Source organism: Myotis davidii, unplaced genomic scaffold (genome assembly GCF_000327345.1).
Source record: "Myotis davidii unplaced genomic scaffold, ASM32734v1 scaffold206, whole genome shotgun sequence".
NCBI lineage: Eukaryota > Metazoa > Chordata > Mammalia > Chiroptera > Vespertilionidae > Myotis > Myotis davidii.
Genome location: NW_006297754.1, coordinates 1052653 through 1074131, shown reverse-complemented (window position 1 = coordinate 1074131; position 21479 = coordinate 1052653). Strand labels below are relative to the sequence as shown.

At 31.7% G+C, this 21479-nt stretch overlaps 1 protein-coding gene across 3 annotated transcripts in view; it reads left to right on the top strand.

The window, feature by feature from the left end:
- The window catches only part of NOVA1 (neuro-oncological ventral antigen 1), a 147215-nt gene that overhangs the window by 100260 nt on the left and 25476 nt on the right, over nt 1-21479 (top strand). For all 3 annotated transcript variants that reach the window (XM_006773348.2, XM_006773350.2, XM_015570231.1), the window contains one exon: nt 12614-12780. In XM_006773348.2, coding sequence (XP_006773411.1) covers nt 12614-12780 — 167 coding nt within the window. The remainder of the gene's footprint in view (nt 1-12613; nt 12781-21479) is intronic.

Genomic DNA, 21479 nt, shown 5'->3' with positions numbered 1-21479 from the left:
TCAGCTTGATAGTATACCTTCTTAAAACATGCAGATGTCTATAATCTTGACTTAACAGTAGAAAAATATAGTTTTACTCTACATAAAGTTATTTTACTATTGCAATAATAAATGGCATTTATTTTATTTTCAGAATAATTTGATTACAGATATTTATAAAATAATAGTTTCTTTAGGCTTATCATCAAGTAAATATTTTCATGGCCCGTCAGAGTTATCCTATATGTACTTTCTTCTTCATCTATTAAATAGAGTAAAACTCTTAAAATCATATATTTTAAAATTATTAATAAATATGGTGCTGATCAATATATTAAAACTTATTTTATTTTAATGTAATCTAGCAGAATTTGGTCAAATAATTTAATTGATAAGGACATTTATTTGCTCTCTTAGCAGTGTGTAGTTACTGGCATTCAAAGATGCCAAACATAAGTGTCATGCTTTTATATGCAGCAGTATTTCAGGAAAGCCTTAATTTCTGGTCAGGATTTGATATCTTACTATTAAAACAATTAAGTTTAAATGGGAAATTTCTGCTGTACTCCTTGGCCAATGTAGAGAATTGGTTTACTTGATTTTTTTTCCCTCTGGGAAAACTCTTTGTAAAATTATTCTATGGAATCAGGTGTACCTTAGAAGGAATACTCAGAATTGGATAGGAGAGCGTTAAGCTGAGCTCCCATCCCTGTGTGTTTCTGAAAGGATGGGTAAAAAAATTACATAATGTTTTGTAATATAATATATGGTGGATATATTTATTCATTAGTAGATTTTAGTAGGAAATAATATGTGGTAATGATCCTTAGTAAATAGGAAATTGTCTAATAATGGTTCTTGCTTTACCTGGTGTAATAGATAATTCACCTGTTTAATACTTCTCTCTGTATGAATTTTCTTTCTTTTGTCATTTACAAAGATTTCAATATAATCTACCTAGATAAATAATATCTTACTGTGATGTGGCTCAACCAAAGCCATACTTTTAATTCATTAAATTAATAATTCTTTATTAATGTTCTGCTAAATACTGGACGGGGGATACAGCTATGAACAAAATAGTCCAAGTTTCTGCCCCCTTGGGCCCTTTGTTATCGTAGGGGGAAAAGGCCTAAGTAAGAGCAAGCTTGGCAGGTCTCAGGAACTAAAAAAGACTCAGTTCCCTGGAGTGCAGGAAAAGAGATGGAGAGTAATATGAGATGAGGACTGACAGTTAACCAGAGGCCAAATCATGATGGGTTTTGAAAGCCAGAGTAAAGGATTTGGATTCATTTATTTATATTTTTTCAGTGTTTTTAAGAAATCTTTATTTTTGGAAGTATTATATACAACTCCTCTTTTTTCCCCATTGACCCCTTCTAGCCTGCACCTGCCCCCTGCCCCAGGCTTCATCACACTATTGTCTGTGTCCATCCATGAGTTATACATATATGCATACAAGTTCTTTGGTTAATCTCTTCCCACTCACCCATCCCTGCCTTTCCTCTGAGATTCAACAGTCTATTCCATCCATTTCATAGGTGAGACTAAAAGGAACATTAGAAAAGAAGTTGGTTATGAATATGTTGAAACTGAGGTAACAGAGGGTACAGTGAAGAGGTTTAGGAAACTGTACAGAGGGCACAGAGAAGGATAGGGAATTGACCCAGATTCAGGGACATAGACTATGAGCCTATAATGATGGCTGAAGAGATACAGACTTCTGCTGGTAACTTAGCCATATAAGAATATGAGGAATGATTGTCTCATAGGAAGATGGGCAGTTATAATTATAGTCCAGCTTACTATTTTAAAGCTATGATACCACTGACATTTCTTTTACACTTCTTAAAATGATGTGGTGGTCTTTGAGGGGAGGAGCAAGGGTAGTGAGAAACTGAGGTGTTGTGGTAGCCACTGGTAAGGGGAACAGCTGACTCAAATGAACTAAATAAATGATACATACTCAAGGACTTAATCACAGTGTCAGGTTAATGAATAAGGGCAGGAGGCCAGAAACCAGGGAAAGGACAGAAAACCAAAGACCCAGAAGTGCTTTCCAAAAGAAAGGAGGCCAGAGAATGACAGAGAGGCATCCGTCCTCACATGGATCAGAGGCCAGGGGGTGACCTGGAGTCCAAGGTTCTGTCTTCAAGTGGATCAGAAGTCAAGAGGACTATCCAGAAAGTCAGGAGGTTTAAGCCCATGGAAAGTTACGCATTCCTATGATAGTGCATGAATATATCTGACAGGGAGTCACTCTTGTTACATCCAGGTAACATCTAGCTGGGATAAGAATTGACAGGTTTTATTCATCATTATAATGATTCAGAATAATAGACAAAGATAGGAGAGAGGCTTATGTGAAACAAGAATTGGAATTCTAGAAAATTATTATAGAAAACCAGTTTAGCCATTTTCTGAGACATATGTTTTTTTTTTAATCTTATGAGACATATGTTTTAAAAATAAGGATATAATAGCTAATTCAGTTAAATTTAATTTGTAGTATAACAGGTTGAGCTATAGTCAGACTTCTGTTAGATATATCTATTTTCTTACCTCATCTTTAGCCCCTGTAACTAATATATTCTGATGTTTTCAGAATATAATTCTTTAATATTCCATGTTGGAAAAACAAAGTGATAAGATACTCCATTGTCTGTTTACATGAGAGAATACTATAATACTTTTTACGCAAGGGAGTTGGAGAACTTTGAGGAACTGCTCAGCCTCACTTTCAGCCCACAAGTCACATTTTTCTCTGAATATATTATGGTGTGCTGATGTTATTTATTTAAAAATATGTTCTCAGCATCTTAGTTATAGCAAAACTGTAATGCAGATGGAGAATGTAGATTAGCAGGATGTTTTAGTATTAAGTTTGTATTTTCTTTCTTGATAAAATATTGCCATTTTTTCCATTGTGAAAAAGGACTTTTATGGAACCCACAGCTCATATCACACTTAGTAGTAAAACACTGAAAACTTTTCTGCTATGATCCAGATCAACACAAGGATGCCTGCTTTCACCACTGCCATTCAGTCATTATTTGTAGTTCTAATCAGAATAATTGAACATGGTAAGTTCTTAAAAGATACCCAAATTGAAAGAAAGAAGTAAAAATATTTTGTGGATCCCATGTATATAAAACCCCAAAGACTTTATAAGAAAACTACTACAGCTAATAAATAAATTCAGCAAAGTTTAAGGTATAAGACCAATATACAAAAAAATCACTGTGCTTCTATATATCAGCAATTGAACAACCCCAAAAGGGATTTTATTTACAACAGCATCTGGAAAAATAAATTCTCTAGGAATAAATTTAACCAAGGAGATGAAAGACTAAGAAGACCTAAATAAATGAAAAATCATCCAAAGTTCATGAGTAGGAAGACAATATTGTCAATATATACTAACCAAAGCAATCTACAGATTTAATTAGATCCCCATTAAAATTTCAACAGACTTTCTTTTTCTTTTTCTAGAAATAGAAAACCTAGTTCTCAAATTCATATGGAATTGTCAAGGGGCCACAAAGAGTCAAAACAATCTGGAAAAAGAACAGAGTTGGGGGGCTCACTTCCTGATTTCAAAAATTATGACAATGCTATAGTAATCAAAAGAGTGAGGTACTGATCTATAAGGATAGATGTATAAATCAGTGCTTTACAAATAGACAATTGTCTTCACTATATTGGCTCAGGACTAAAGCATGCTATAATGGCCCTTTGCAAATTTCTACAGTTTAGAAGTAGACACATAATTGTGTTGAGATATAATCACCTCGAGAACAAAAGTAATTATTATTTTATATTATGAGCTATCAACTCCTATTATTTCCTTTTTTAAAAGCCTCTAATAGAAATAGTTTATTTTTCCCTTAGCAATAGTGGTAGGTAGGGTAGGAGGAAGCATTGTCAAATGTGCATAACTGTGCAATGGTATAAAGTCTGCTGTTACAAACTGAACTTACTTTTTGCGGCCATTTCCTAAGTGCTTTAGTTGATCTGAAAACTTATTCAAAAAATTTGCTAGTAGCCTAAAATTAACTAATGCACACAGTTATTAACAATATCCTTTGGTGGTCTGTTCTCTGCAAAGAAGGTTCAATTTATTTCATGTTAACTTTGGAATGAGTCTGTTAAGTGAGGTTTATTATATGACTCAGTGTATTTTTTAAAAATTATCAAACTTGGTGTGAATTATTTTGCTATCATTAAGCTGAAACATATGTGCCTTTCTGAAATGGATATAATTTGGTAGCTGACCTAACATTACATTTTCAGAAAGTATGTGCTATAGTGGAAAGAACGTGGTATTTGACAAAACTTTATTTCTTCATTTGTTAGTTATGTGTCCTGACCAACTGCTTTTACTTCCTTACCTATAAGTTGGAGATAATATTGATCTGCCATTGTTATTATAACCATTAAATTACATATTATAGGTTAAACAATATACTAATTACATTGACATATTAAATATGTCATATTTAATATGTCATATTTTCACAAATCATAAAATTGTATATTTAAGGAAGTATAATCATTGTTTAAAGCACTCATCTTAGAATAATGTTATGAGATATTATAAAATTGCTTAAACTTTTAAGCTTTTCAATGTGAGTATAAAGACATGGTAAGAAACCAAATCTAAGGAAAAGATGTATGGTTGTGAACTTCAGAAGATACCTTTGAATTGGCTTTATTTTTAAAAAATATATTTTATTGAGTTTTTTTACAGAGAGGAAGGGAGAGGGATAGAGAGTTAGAAACATTGATCAGCTGCCTCCTGCATACTCCCTACTGGGGATGTGCCCGCAACCAAGGTACATGCCCTTGACCGGAATCGAACCTGGGACCCTTGAGTCCGCAGGCCGACGTTCTATCCACTGAGCCAAACTGGTTAGGGCTAATTGGCTTTATTTTTTGAAATGGGTAACGTATATATTTTTCCCCGAAAGAATGTAATATTGTATTCCTATACCTAGCAAACCATTAAATATCCATAAGTGAGGCTTTTGCTGATGTATTTACCCTTAATTGAGACTTTTTTTCTGATGAAAAGACAGCAATAAATATAACCTAAGAAGTGCATGTAAATAATCTTATTTATAAAAGCTTTAATAAGAATGGATGTTTCTCATGTATAGGTTATTACAGGTGATACATTTTAAAGAAATGATAACATCTGTTGAAAGGTAATATATTAAAATAAAGATACATTTTTTTGTATTAGGATCTTTCAAAATTTTTAGTGTTACATTTATCATTGTTATTATTGTGATTCTCACCTTTTAAAATAACATACATTTTGTTCTGTGTGACCATAAATTTATAATACATGTTATTAATAATGACTGATACTGTGCTTTTTTTCTTTTTTTAATATTTTAATTGATTTTTAGAGAGAGGAGTGGAAAGGGAGAGAGAGAGAAACATTGATGTGAGAGCAAAACATTGACCTGCTGCCTCCTGTAGGAACCCTACCTGGGATGAAACCCACAACCAGGGCATGTGCCCTGATGGGGAATTAAACTAGCAACCTTTTGGTACATGGGACAATGCCTAAGGAACTGAGCCACAACTGGCCATGGTGGTCCTCTCTACTTTTAATGATTAAGTCAATTAACTAATGCTTATGCTTTTGTTAAACCACAAAGACATGCAAGTAATTAAATTACCATGATTATAGATTGAGAATAGCGAAATACTAATGCAAGTTGTTTTATTCATTTAAAAATGATACTCTCTATTTTATTTTTTAAATAAAAATGCCTACATATAGTTTAAAGTTTAAGAGAACATTAAAGGAATATTTTACCTATTGACACTGACCTCAAATTCAGAAGAAAAAAAAGCCAAAATAGGTTTTGCAAAGGTCGAGCTTTTACTATGGTTGTCACTAGGAACCTGTTTATACTGGTAGCATATATGCTTTTAACAGCCTTGCTTAGCTGATTATCAAGCTGATTATCGATTGAGAATTAGAAGCAGCAAAGTGAAAGTAAGGAGAGGAGCTGCTAGAATCTGATATACCAACAAACAGCAGGGATAAGTAGCAGTAAGGGAAAGAATATGGAAATTGATAGAGCACATACTAATCACAGAGTATCACTGGTATTAGAATAAATAGATATATATACCCAAAGAAATCTTGATGTTACCACTTATTACTGCTCAGAAATATATAGTTGAGCTCAAGTATTTTGAAAATGTTAAATGTATTTGAAAATATGTAACAAACCCTAACGGGTTTGGCTCAGTGGATAGAACGTCAGCCTGAGGACTGAGGAGTCCCAGGTTCGATTCCGGTCAAGGGCATGTACCTTGGTTGCGGGCACATTCCCAGTGGGGAGTGTGCAAGAGGCAGCTGATCCATGTTTCTCTCTCTATCCCTCTCCCTTCCTCTCTGTAAGGAATCAATAAAATATATATATTAAAAAAAGAAAATATGTAATAAAATGGGAGATATTTCTTAAAATGATAGAAACTAACTTACGTTGAAAGAAAGAAACCCTATTCATTCAGAATATTAACTATCCTGAATTAGCAATTTCTCAGTGCTGAAATAAGCCATAGGCATGAGTTTAGAGGAGCAAATAAGCAGGGCTATTGAGGACAGGAAATTGTGGGTATCTCTCATTCATAGAGTCACCAGGAGTCTGAACTGACTTAATGGCACGTAATACATACACACAAGTAGCAGTTATCTTACTATAAAATTTTACCATATGTCATGTTTTGTTTTAAATCTCATTTTTTCCCTATTGCATTATTAAATGGCACTCTCAGTTCTTTTTGAGGCCAAAGATATTGTCTGTAGGTTGTCATAGAATTATTAATACTCTACTATATTTTTGTATTAATTTTTCATTTTGAAATGCTTCTCTGTCACTCATCTAACCAAAGTTCTTACTTGGTTGACACTAATATTACCTAAGATTTATATATTTTCATTCTTAACTCAGTGTCTCTCAAAAGACACTAAGTTGTGCCCTGACCGATTTGGCTCAGTGGATAGAGCGTCGGCCTGCGGACTCAAGGGTCCCAGGTTCGATTCCGGTCAAGGGCATGTACCCAGTGGGGGATGTGCAGGAGGCAGCTGATCAATGTTTCTCTCTCATCGATGTTTCTAACTCTCTATCCCTCTCCCTTCCTCTCTGTAAAAAATCAATAAAATATATATATTTTTTAAAAAGACACTAAGTTGTATTCTCAGTAGTATATATTGATGTATTTTCTCACATCTAAAAAAGTTCACTAATTTTCATGATAGCTGATAATTGGGAAAAAAATGGATTAATTCATTAGTGTATGTCCATTATTCTATATTAGATTCATTGAAATAGGTCTCAGTACCTAAAAAGTTTTAGAATATATTTGAGATTACAGCAAAAACATTCTTTTTTCCCTAACTTTATTTTTTTTAGGTAGATTACATTTTTAGAGTTGATCTAGTTATTTTTCTACCCTGAGAAGAAAATAAAACTCTTGAATTATTCATTATTTCTCCTGTTATCTTTCTTTCCATTGAGTACTCATTTTATGGGCATGATAATTTATACATTATTATAGTCTTTGAAATCATTAACCAAATTATATCTCATTTTTACATATAAGGTGGGGCAAAAGTAGTTTTACAGTTGTGAGTACATGAAACACAGTTTATTCATGTATTATTATCTACTAGAGGCCCAATGCATGAATTCATGCACAAGTGGAGTCCCTTGACCTGGCTAGCGATCTAGGCCTATCAGGGGCCCGGACAGTCGGAGGGAGGGACCCCGGGAGGTTGGCTGGCTGAGGTGTGAGGGGGGAAGGCTGCAGGAGGTTGGCCAGCCGGGGGGAGGGGCTGCGGGAGGTTTGCCGACTGGCCCCCACAATTGGGGCCAATCGGGGGAGGGGCCACCAGAGGTTGGCTGTGGGAGTACACTGACCACCAGGGGGCAGCTCCTATGTTGAACGTCTGCCCCCTAGTGTTTAGTGTGCATCATAGTGACTGGTTGACCAGTCATTCTGGTCGTTCACTCGTAAAGGTTGCTTAGGCTTTTATATATATAGACTAGTTATTGTGTTACTTTCCATATGAATAACTGAGCCTACTTTTGCTCCACCCTGTATTTTGACTGATCTTAGAAATTCAAAGAAGCTTGCAGATTTTATGGATATTTTATAGATAAAAGGTCTGAAAATGAATAGTGTTTTTAATATACAGAGGAGATATTTAGACTTGGAGTTATTCTTTTATTCAAAAATTACTTCTTGAGTACCTACAGTGTGCTATGAGGATACAGTAGTGAACATGACACATAACATTCTTTTATTTTTGTCTTTGCTCATCCTGTTCTTGTACCTGGGTTTTCTCCATAGCACTAATTTCATTTTGTATTCTTTCTATATATCTTATTTGTTTTATGTTTAGGGTTTGTCTATATGGATTAGAATATGAATTCTATGAAGGCAGGAAGATTTGTCTGATTATTGTTGTATCTTCAGCTTGTCATATAGTACTTAGCATTTAGTAGGGACTCAGTAGATTTTTGTCAAATATATGAATGAATTGAATAAAATGAAGACCAGGAGAGTATAGTATCCTGAAAATCAAGTGAAATATTTTTAGAACAGAATGGTCATCTGTATCAAATGTTGCTGAAGAGTCAGACAACATAAAAACATGAAAATTAGATTTACCCAGTAGAACTGTGATGAATGGTTTCACTGATGTGGTAGGGCAAAAGCCATATTGGAGTAGATTCTAGAAAAAAGGAATGGGTTGTGAGGTAGTAGGAAAAAAAACATGATATTATGAGAGATAAGAACATTGATCTGTAGTTGGTGGGAGGAGTGTGAGGTCAAGGAGGGCTTTAAAATGTTTTTCTTTTATTATGAAAATTTTAAAAATACATAAGAGAATAAATAGTACAATGAACCCTTTACATACTCCATATATAGCAACAGTATCAAGATTTGGGCTTATCTATTTCATTTTCTGATTTTTTTGTTGTTACAGAAATATTTTGAAGCAAATCCCAATCATTTAACCTGTATATACTTCAATTTGCATCTTTAGAAAACAAAGAAAGCCCTAGCCGGTTTGGCTCAGTGGAAATAGCATTCGCCTGCAGACTGAAGGGTCCCAGGTTCGATTTTAGTCAAGGGGACATGCCCTGGTTGTGGGCTCAATCCCCAGTGTGGGGCATGCAGGAAGCAGCCCATCAATGATTCTCTCTCATCAATGATTCTCTCTCATCAATGAATCTCTCTCATCAATGATATTTCTATCTCTCTCCCTCTCCCTTCCTCTCTGAAATCAATAAAAATATATTTTAAAAAAGAAAACGAAAAGAAAAATGGTGCTTATTAAAATTAACAGTAATTCTTTGATACTATCTAATATGTAGTTCTAATCAGGTTGCCACAATTATGTTTGCTTCCTCATGGTGACATTAAATATACTGTTTTCAGTATTATTTTTAAACTGTAATACAGTATAAAAATTTGGTTAGATTTAAGTTCAGCTACTTGGGGACACAGTTTTTAATAGGTGGCCTGTGCTTCATATTATATCACATCAAGAGGCCTATGTTTGGTTTTCATACTCTAGTTATGCTAATATTGATCAGTGAAGTCAGATGGTGACTGTCTAATTTTTCTATTGAGAATTTCCCATTAACCTTTCATGTTATCATTTTTATGATCTTTGTCTAAATCAGTTATTTTATTTGGTTGGCCAAAGGGTAATGATCTAATTCTGTCTTAAGGAGAAGGAGTCTTTAAACATTGAAGAAATTATTACATATTTTTCTGCTGATGAGAATGATCTAATAGAAAAGAAAAATTATGACATAAGAAAGACTCTAATACCTAAAGAAACAGAGGGCTGGGTAGATAAGAATGAATAGGCTCCCCTGCACAGATGAGTAGGACCGGAACAGTTTAAGAATCTTGTCCCAGGCTACAGTAGCACAAAGTGAATATATTTTATTAAATTTCTATCTAAATTTTGCTATGGAATTGGTTTGATAATTGTGCCTAATTTTAGAAATATCTATTTTCATTTGAAATGAATGATGATATTTCATATGAAATCAAAACTTAAAGCCATTTCAAACTTCATTGCCTAGTCTACCTTAAAACTGCAATTTTAAATTAATGGCGTCTTATACACCTATATCTTTACATTATAAAAAATGTGGGCAATACTTTTATGTAACTATTTTTCAGCTTTTGTTAGCTAGTCTATTGCAAAGAGAAGCAAATGCTACTGTTAAATAAAATGATAAATAACTGGCAGTTTAGTTTAGACACTAATGGATCCTAAAAGCCTTTAAAATGACAAAAAAACAGCAACTTTTATGATTTATAGGCTCATTTTTGTTACACAGTTTGGTCATATACCTGACAGTCTTCCCTCTTTGTGACTTTTTCCTAAAAATTATAGTTTTGTGTTATCTGAGTGAAAAGGCCATTAGAGTTCAGGTGAAGAATATGACAGCATCTCTTCTGAGGATTGTAGCAATTCCCATTGGAGATGTACAATCTCCTTTTTTCCACTTTTTGACATAGTTCTAATAGTAGTGATATAATTTAATACTCAAAGAATATGTACTGCAACTTTGAACCTATAAACTCTTCAAATTGTCTCATATGTGCTATGTGAACTTTAAGCAATCATACGTCTTTATGACTGTGATTTCCATGTATTATCTGTTAGCTATATGATTAGAAGCGTATTGCGGTTACTATTGTCTAATATGTTGTGCATTCTGTTAAATTAGAATTTTAAAGCAATGTGGATTGTATAATCTCTTTAGTTATGTAGTGCCATTTTTTATTTTTTGGAATGTAATCTGAGCTGTAGGTTGTTTTGTTTGCCAACTTAGATGAATGAAACACATTGCATGAGTTTCATTGATCAGTTCTCATCCTTTCTAGACATTTATTGAACAATTAATACAACTTTGTAAAGACTCCCTAGAGTATTTCTATAAACTAGATCATTTTACCCAAGAGCCACAGAGATACATCAAGATAAAAAAGGATGAAAAAAGCTTTCAAACTCACATTATGGAAAGATTCTCTCTGTCCTTACCAGTGAAAGATATACTTGCTCTCCATTGAAATATTTTGTCCCACTTGGGAAGCTTAACTTTTCATAGATATGAATCATCATTGTTTAAAGCATGAAAATTTAATTGAGGGGTATTCATATCATAATACTTTTATTTCTGCCCCAAATTTTGTGATCTAAGTTTTTTTCCTAAATGTAAAGCTGATAATTTTTTAATATTCTTTTAAAACTTAAAACTAGTAGAAAATGGTTTATGTGGCTATTGGTCCTTAAAACAATATAAACTTCCTATGATTTCATCAATATGTGTGATTTCACAACTTTGTCATTCACAGTGTACTTTAAAAAGACTTTATAGAGTGGCTTAGAATTTTGAAATTAGCACCAAAAGGAAATGTAGTAGATAGGTATTGGAAGTTTTTATATTAGTTAAAAAACAAATATTTTACATGTCTTAAAATATTGTTCTTTTATTTTTTTGATATCTATTTAATAAAGAAATATTTATTTTTGACAAGTTAAAGATTACAGTTTAAGACCAGTCTGCTGCAGTGAAGCTAAGATTAGTCTAAAAAACTAATCACTGATTTTTTATTGCCTTAAGGTTTATCTGTAAAGTATAAATGGATTATAGGACTTGTTAGACCCAACCAATTTTGTTTTAGTAATATCTCACATCATATGTCTAAATTTATTTACTAGATGTAAAGTAAATACTATTAATTATCTTTGTCAATTATTCATTAATTTCAAATTTCATAAACTTATTAAATTGTGTTTTAACTGATATTACATAATCAATAAAATCAGTGTGGTTTATTTATCCAATGAATATTTATTGTACACCTAGTATTGTGGAAACTACAGCACCAAACAAAACAGGCTAATTCACTGTTGTCTAGGAGCTTGCATACTAGTGGTAAAGTAAAAGGTAAATATATGAAATGTCAGGGGGTGGTGTTGCTATCTACGATTAAAAGGAGAGCAGGGTAAGTGAATAGGGGCAATAGAAATTCTGAAATGTACCTTCTATTTAAGCTTTCCAAGATTCTCTCTACCCACTGATTTAAATGTTCTTTTTACTCTAGACCAGCCGTTTGTATCATCCATATAGGTATTTCCGTTGTTTTTCATATCATACTGTCCTGTAATTTCTGGCTTAATGTTTGTTTTTTACCCTTAAGGGTATGCTTTTTGCAAGTTGTGTCCGTAAATCTTCTTTTGTGTGTCACCAGTTTGTAACGCTAACTCCTGTTATAAGTGCTCGTATTTGTTACGACAATAAATGAATGATACTCTCAGAACTGAGGATATCTGACTTTGCTGAAATCCAAGGACCCTTTCTGAGATAATTAGGAAAGAATGAGTAAAAAATTGAAAAAAAAAAGAACATGGGTTTATATATTCTGTTTGGTTCAATTGTAGCATTACTAATTAATTTAGAGTTTTACATTTTGCATTATTTTATTGGCATTACTATATTATCCTTTTTATAGCTTTTTTGAAAAAATACAAAATAAGAAAGTTTTCTGAATATTGATCTTTTGTTCACAGGTACTACTGAACGAGTGTGTTTGATCCAGGGAACAGTTGAAGCACTGAATGCAGTTCATGGATTCATTGCAGAAAAAATTCGAGAAATGCCTCAGAATGTTGCCAAGACAGAACCAGTTAGCATCCTCCAGCCCCAGACCACCGTTAACCCAGATCGCATCAAACAAGTGAGTGTTTAGTTGGGAAATCAAAGAGAACTACTCATAGCATAGTGTGAATTCCTTATAAAATAAGCCTTGTAGTCTTATTATATATATATACAGTTTTTCTAAACATACTTCAAATAACAGTTGTCATTTATTTATTTAAAAACAATTGTTCTCTTTCTTACCTTGATTAGTTGATCTATTGATTGAATTATTCATTTCAACACTGAGAAGCAATTATGTGATACATTTCTGTTGTGATTTACAGACATAAATTTGATAATTTATGGGAATTTAATCTAGTTTAAATTATATTACTTTTAAATAAAGTATAAAAATTTAAATGAAACTATATCCTCAAAACTTAAATACCATTTTGGTATTAGTCTTCAGTATAGTTATTATATTATGCATATATATTCCTGTTTTGTTAATTTGTCATGTTCAACATTTTTTATCAACAAATATGTATAAGTATACCTTTGTGCCTAGCAAATAGTTACTTGTTACAACTCAGCTATTACATTCTGTATAACTTGTGTAATATATGTATATATTGAGAGAGAGTCATAAGGGGCCAATGTGAGTTTTTAATGTATGGGATTCTCTGTAACAAAATTTTTACTTGATAAAAGACAATGTAAGTTTTTAAGAGTGTGTAATGGCTGACATGATATAGGAGAAAAATAACATTTTTAATACTAAATAAGGTTGATTCTTCCCCGTAAACTTTTTTAAATTCAAAATTATTGGATACTTTATAATTATTGCTTCTGCATTTGCCCTTTTATATTAACTACTTAATTTTTTATCATACTATTAATAGAATATACCCTCAAAGGAATGTATTTTTTATTACTTTACAAGATATTTGATTTACAGAATATTTATGTTCACTGTAATAAATTTGAAATGTAGCTCAAAATCTTATTAATTTCATGTTTCTGAATTGAAAAACAGTGTTATGAACCTATTAAATTTTTATCAATATATAAGTAAATATAAGGCTGACTAATCACATTCAAATGTAGAAAATATCAGTTAGACTTATTTTCAAATTATAGGAAAATGTTTCGTTTTCTCTTACTATGTTACAAAATACTTCCAGGCTTAAATTACGAATAGGTAGTTGTTGTTCCATTCAAGATGATTCATTTGTTTACTCTCTGTTAATGCCATAATGGTTAGGTTTTGTTTGTATACCCTTCATATTTTTTCAGGAAGTAACTTTTAATCTGTATATGGCAGAATTTAAATATTTTAAAGCTTCAAATATCAGATGATTATTTTATTCTTACAGCCATTTATAGTTTTAGAATTTTTATTTTATCTGTGCTAGGTAAATACAAAGAATATCTGTAATGTTTTGAAAGTGATACATTACTCTATCTAGGTTTTAAACTACGATGTTAGTTAAAGACCTCTGGATTAAATGCACCTGGGACTAAGAATTTTCAGAAGCACTAAAGCGTAGGGTCTGTTGACTTTCTACCTTAATCCAGCCTAGCCTTTCTTTTCTTTTGTAAATTATGTGAGAAGTTCAAACATTTATGGGTGTGATGAACATCTTGATTTTTTAAAAAGTAAAACATACAATACAGTTGGAGTAGAACGACATCGCTGGCAGTATATTCAAGACAATATGAATGGATTTTTATTATTTTAATATTAATAAGTAGCTAGAACAATCAAATAATTGTCTCAGAATCATTATTAAAATTCCAATTTTCTCTATGCCCATATGGCTTTTATTGGCTACCATATATTCAGTGCCTGTATAGATTTATGAAAACCAAAATTTAAAAATGTTTGGTTTATTTTTATTTGCCTTTTTCTCATAATATTATTTAAATTCAAGATCAGTATTAAAAGTAGAGATTGGTTTACTTTTGTGTATTTGCATTCACTATAAGCCTTGTAGATATTCATGGAATTAATATTATTGTCAATTATTTAATATTTTTATATAATTAATAATATATTTAATACAGTATCATTTAAAAAGGTTTCTCAATAGAGTACACTAAATCTAGTAGGGCAATATATTTCACACTTAAACACTTTTTTTGTAAGTGTAAAAATAAAATAATATACTTGAAAAATCAGGAAGAGAGATCTCACATATTTTTAGATATCATTGATGACAGTTTTTTTATGCTCTAAGTTTAGGATTCTCGTAACTCTCTAGGTATCCTATTTAACCAATATCAGATTTTCTATTGGATCAGTCTCTAAATAGAATTCCAAGTATATAAATTTAAATGACCATGATTTTATTTCAGAAGACATTATGCTGGTTATCCGGTATAGAATAATTATGTCCAATAAAAATTATTTTCCACTAGAATAAATAAAAACATATTTCATATGATATATATATGACTTTAATACATAGAATCATAATAAAATTTCCTTTAAAATGGCAGTTTTTCCTTAACTAGTGATATACGATTTACATTTACTTTGGGCTTTCGTCCTCAAATTAATTTTAAAAATAATGTCTTTGAAGGATCGTTTTAGAATTTTCTTCTAGTTAAGATTGTGCAAAGAGTAAAATTAAAGTTTTTAAAATACTGGAGCTAGGAAATGTAACTTTTGGATAGACATGTATTTAATATTGAATATGAAATTATATATTTTTAAAAATGTTTGTTATTATGTGTCCATTGTTTTTGCTTGCTAAAAATAGTTTATATGTAACATATAAAAAATAATTTATATATAATAGGAAGTCAGAGTTAATTTTAAACAATTAAAACTTGCCTTAAATGTTATAATTTTACACCATTTGTTACGGGCTTTTAATAAAATGGTATATTTTGAATTATGCAATCTAGATACAGTTGGTAACCAAAAAAATTTCATCGATTATCATATTCTGTCTAAATAAAACCTACCCTTATTAACTGAATCAATTTTCAAACCAGAATAGTTGTTTTAGCGAAGTAGTATATAATGTTCTTATCACTCTTTTGTAGAGTGGAATGATTAAATCTAGCATGACAGCCTTACATCCAACTTCAGATATTAGATACTGTGAAATATTCAATTCTTAATTCTCAAATGTTTCTGTTTTCTATTTAAAACATATTTGTTTGCTAATACAGAGACAATTATAATATTTATTAAATAATCAAAATATTATATCCTGTTTTTTTAATCTTAATACCAGGAAACTGTCATGAGGTACATAATACCATTGTGCTTATTCTACAAGACAGTATACTAAGAAACAGATATGCAACAAGAGTTAATAAGTCAAAATTAAACATTAATTAGCATGAAACATATTATTTCTTATTTTTAAGACACCTAATTAACTGAGACGTTTGAAATTTTCAAATAATTTAGACTTTGCTTGCCTAGAAGCTCTGAACTCATTTCGGAGCACTTCCTAGCCCAGATTATTTTGTATATATTTTTCCAATTTCTACCTTTTTATGTTTTGAGCTTTATATTTTTATTTTCCCCTCATAGGAATATTGAAACTTTTCTTCTTGTTGTAAGTGCCTCAAATCCCCCTCTAAATATATTTGTTTATATGTAATGGGTCAATATAATGAACCCTCCCCCAGAATGTTAGAAACCATAATAAGTATTATAGATAGCATTTGTTAATTTCCTTTATCTATTATAGATTTCCAGGAATTTCTTTCCCTTTGGCTCAAATATATTTTTAAGGAAAGGTACATTAAGTAAGAAGTGGTTACAGGCATATAAACAATTCTCTTATATTTAAAAAAAATTCAAATTAAGATGTCAATAGTCTCATTTAGCCTAAATAATTTTATTTTCATCATGAAAAATTGATAAAAATTGCACATAACTTGTTTTTGAGAGATCAAAAATGCTTAAAGTATTTTATAAAAATATAAAACTTTATTTATATACCAAAACTACAATATAAACAATGTACTATAAAATTTTAGAGGATTGTGAAGGAATATGGGCTAGTGACATTTGATATTGTAAAACAAGTGAAGACTTGAATTGAACCTTGAAGATTGTATAGGAATTGCCTAATTATAGAAAAAAGAAAAAAATTATTTTAGGCATGTGAAACAGTATGGATTTAAGGAGAAAGGTACCATAATTATTGAATAGTATGGAAATTATCTTGACAGAGGTGGAACATCAGTGTTGGAGTTTAGAGAAAATAATGTTAGGTAGGTAAGATGGGACCGGATAATGGAGAGCCTTGGATGTCAGGCTGAGGCACATTCTATAGGCTATGGACTCTTGCTAATATTTCCTAGCAAGCCATTTTAATTTCTCTGGAAGGTTATGAAAAAAGGGAGGTACCTCAGCATTTTGTTTGCTTCTGTGCTAAAAATCCAGGCAGAATCTTGGGATGCTTGTAGATACAGTTTATGAGAGAAAAAGAGAATTATGACAATTAAGTGTTCTACAACATAGATCTATAGTTTTGAAGGTCTGTAAGAAAATATTTTCTAAAACTTTTTTAATGTAACATTCACAAATCCAAGGGATGTCAGGCAAAAAAAAAGAAAGAAAGAAAGGTTTTGTGGTCAAGAATGAAGGGTCAGTAATAATAGAAATAGTTCTATATGTATGGTGCTTATTCTTTTTCTGAGCCCACCATTGTGCTGCACACTTTACACGTATTATCACATGTCGCCCATCCTCACACAGATCCTATGAGAGAGGTACAGAGTCCATGCTCTACTTAAGGAAACTGGTGCTTAGAGGAATTGAGTGACTTATCCAAGGACATATAACTGGTTATCTTACCACTGGGCTTCATGGCCGCCAAGTTTGAGTAATGCTGGTGAACAAAATCCAATAGATTTCTCTCTCATTGGGACTTTTCAAAGTCTTGAATAAACTCTAAGAAGAGAACCTCATTTAAAATATAATGTATCAGGGTGAAGTTAAGAGACTAAGCAATATTTTAAGAACAAAATGAATATGATCTCACTTTTGGTTGTGAAAGTTGAGACAAACAGATGAGGTTAAAAGATATGTCTAAGTCAATTTTGTAAGGCTTCAAGACTGATTTGTTCTCATTCCAAAATGGTGCAGAAAGAATAAAAAATGGCTATATGTAGTTTTGAACCTAGCAGAATGGTGAAACCTGAAAGCAAACAAGTGAATGTTAAGCACCTATTGGAGATATATATATATATATTTGTCTCAGGAAAGTTGAATTGTAAATAGTATGTTTTTCTTGAAGTAGTTTTTGATAGAAGCATAGGTGAGAATCTAAAACCCAAAATATAGACCCTTGACTGCAATAGAGGAGCTAATTTCAATTGCATCTTCACAGTAGGAGAGAAAAAAAGAAGCAAACAAATGAACTACAGAAGCAGGTATCAGAAAAAGTAAGTGAGAAGCATTATGGTAAATGCACAGGATCTGAAGCAGGACTGTCAGGATTCAAGTCCTGGCTTTTTAAAATTACCAGCTGGGTATTTGGGGGCAGTTGTTTTGCTTCTCTGTACCTCAGTTTCTTTACTTATTACATGGGGCTATTAATATTTACTTCAAAGGATACTGTGAGTAAAAACTGAGTAAAACTGTACCTTATTCCTAGTAGCTACTCTTTATAAGTCATAATGACAAAAAGGAAATCAGTAATTTTTTTCTGTCAGAAAATAAGGAGAGGAAGTATGAGGAAATATACTAAAAAGGATCAAATACCCAGAGAAAAAATATATTATAATAAGTAACTTTTTAAATGGGAGATTATTGGAAATTTTAAAAGTTAGTTTCAGTTACATGGTGAGAGCAAAGTCATTATTTCCTAAAGGTAAAGAGGCTGGTTAGGTAAAAAGAAAGGTGTTATGAAGTGTGGAAACTGCTGATTTGGAATTTTGAATCTACAAAGGAGAGAAATTCAAGTTAGATCAGAGAGACTCACATACCCCAGCTACTTAAGGGGGATTGGCTTGTGTCAAAGAATAAAAAGGAGTTTGAAAAGGCAGAGAAATTTGAGATGGGATTACAGAGGAAACAGGATGACACTGGAGTGGTGGAAAGGTACAACTTTAGCGTGTTAAGACCTAGGCTGTGAGGAGTCTTCTGAGTTGGAGTTCACAGTTTTGTCTACAGTGAAAAGAATGCAAAGATTGGGGGTGGGGGGGGGGGGGACTGATTTGGAAAACTGAAAAAGGTGTAATGAAGTCAATTGTGGTAGATAAGGAAGCTCATTCTGGTTTCTTTTAAGTAATGAGGAATGCCAGTTGAAAGGTAGATGAATGGTTCAGGAGAAGGACAAAGTATATAATAGCCATTATGAGGAAAGTATGCTATGAGATAAGAATATATTGTGAAAGATCTTTGAAATTAGGTATCATAAGTTTATATTAGGGCTAAGTAATTCCAGATAGGCCAGGCATTGGAAGAAGGGGAGGATACTTGAGGTCAGAGGGAAAACCAAAGGTGATAATTACATGTTTAAATATTATACCCATTATATTATAGAGCAGTATGCAGATTTATTTTACATAATTTGAAAACAGGTTTGGGAAGGTGATTACTTAAGTAATGTTACTCAGCTAGTGATAAATTCCAAATTACAATTGAGATTTGTTGTCCATTGTTGTGCTCACTGTACCTCTGAATATCAGAAGTTCTTGACAATTTATTACTGTAGATTTGCCTTTATTTATTATAGATTTTATTTATAATAATATTTTCTGGTCCAGCAAAACTGTCAGTTAACAAGAATACATTTTATAATTTATAATTACTTTTCAGTTCTATTTCCCACAACTAGTTATATCTATATGTAACTAAATGCCTATGGTTAAATCTTGAATTTTTAAAAACTATACTCTGAAAAATCCATTATTTTAAAATTATTAAATACTTCAAGTTTTTCTGCAATAAGTAATTCAACCTTTAATGTTTGAAGCAGAATCCGAAAGCAGCCATTCAATTCATGTAAACAGAAATACTCTTTCCACTTGAAAGGTAAAATTTTGATAAAAATGACTGTCCTTCATAATCAATATTTGATAAATGTAAAAAAATAAATTTTAGAGGAGTGTGTCCTTTGTAAATATTATTTATAACAGATATTTTAATATATTGCTACTATGTGGATATTTAGTTGCATCTTCAAGATATATATCAGAAATCCTACTAGATGACTTTTTAACTTGAAACCACTAAACTTGAAGTCTGTGTGGTAGGTAGGAGTAAAGGAGTAAACATTTTGTTTATAAGATATTAGGGCAACAAACATATTGTGCATCTATATTACATACTGAGATATTTCTTTTGGATTTTTCTGTTCTATTTTTTGGAGTGATTGAGAAAAACTATCAAAGCTGTTTCATTAAGTAATAGAACCTTATAAATTAAGGCATTTCTTTAATATGTTTATAACTTCCTCTTTATGAGAACAGTTGCAACTAGTATTTAAAAGATGAACTAAAATGTAGGCTTTCTGGAATCTATTGTTATAAGTTAATTTGTAAAGGGAGGATACTTTCTTTTAGTTTAACAATAACTATATGAATAATAGCTGGAAAACTACTCATTACATGTTCATGATCTTAGAAATATTTAGAGACAATTTACTGTAATTTCTGACAAACTTATCCCTTGAAGCCCAATCTTACATAATTTTTACGTTTACTTAAAATATTGAACTCTAACTTATATTTAATAACCAAATCTTTAATGACTTTTTAAACATGTTTAATATTATCCCAGAAGTTTAAAATTATTGTTTTTATATCTGTGGGAAAGAAACAGCATTAGAATTAGGGACAATACTGATGAATCTGAGTTGTGTCAATTATTAATATATGCCCAATATTTCATATATATGCCAAGTAGAGAGATATTAAATAAATTGATAGGAGGTAATATTAATGTGATTAAAAATTCTGAGCCACTTGATATTACTACTTTTTCCACATAGTTCTTTTTAACATTTCAAGACCTTGTTGAGAATTCGTATCCCAGGCAAGGTAGATGTCTTAGTGAGGCTGTGGTACTTCAGGTCGATTTTACCCTGATAAGATAGAGGAGCCCAGCACACATACCTGTACTTCTGTAGGTTAACAAATTTAGATACTGACCTATATTTGGAGAAATGGCCTCTAGATTTATTTTACATCTACTTAGTCAGCCTCCTTATAAGATTACTACAAAATAGATTTTTAAATGCGCTAACCACTCACAGGAATTCTCTGCAATAACAGTTATAACCAGAGATGAGAAAATAAAATCTTTACGGTTTAGTTCATAGTAGCATGAAGTCAGTATCATATGTCCTATCGTAGTATTGCAAGGGAAAGAAGGTAGTAGGGCACATTTTAATGGTGGAAATTTAAAGTCTCTCTTGAGAAATGACAGGAATTTATTACAAAGAACAAAAGCAGAAAAGGGATTTAAAGATTTGTCCTTCTTTTATGAGGTGGTTCTTTTGAATGTAGCTCCTGTCCCCTTTTTAAATATGATTTAACAAAAACCTTGGTGTGACTCAATATTAAGTCTAATTTTTCTCAAAGTATCTGAAGCTTCAACTGAGGAAGAACTAGCAATCCCTTGAGGATTGGACTGTTTAAATAAAGCATGACCTAATGTTACAAGCAACCTTACATTGTTTTGGGAGAACAGTGAGTTAAGCAGGAGCCTGTGAATTTCTTATCCTTTCTTTTACTCTTAACTGCTTTATTCTACCCAAATTAGAACTTTTGAATTTAAATGCATGAACATGACCATATTAAGTAATCATCTACTTT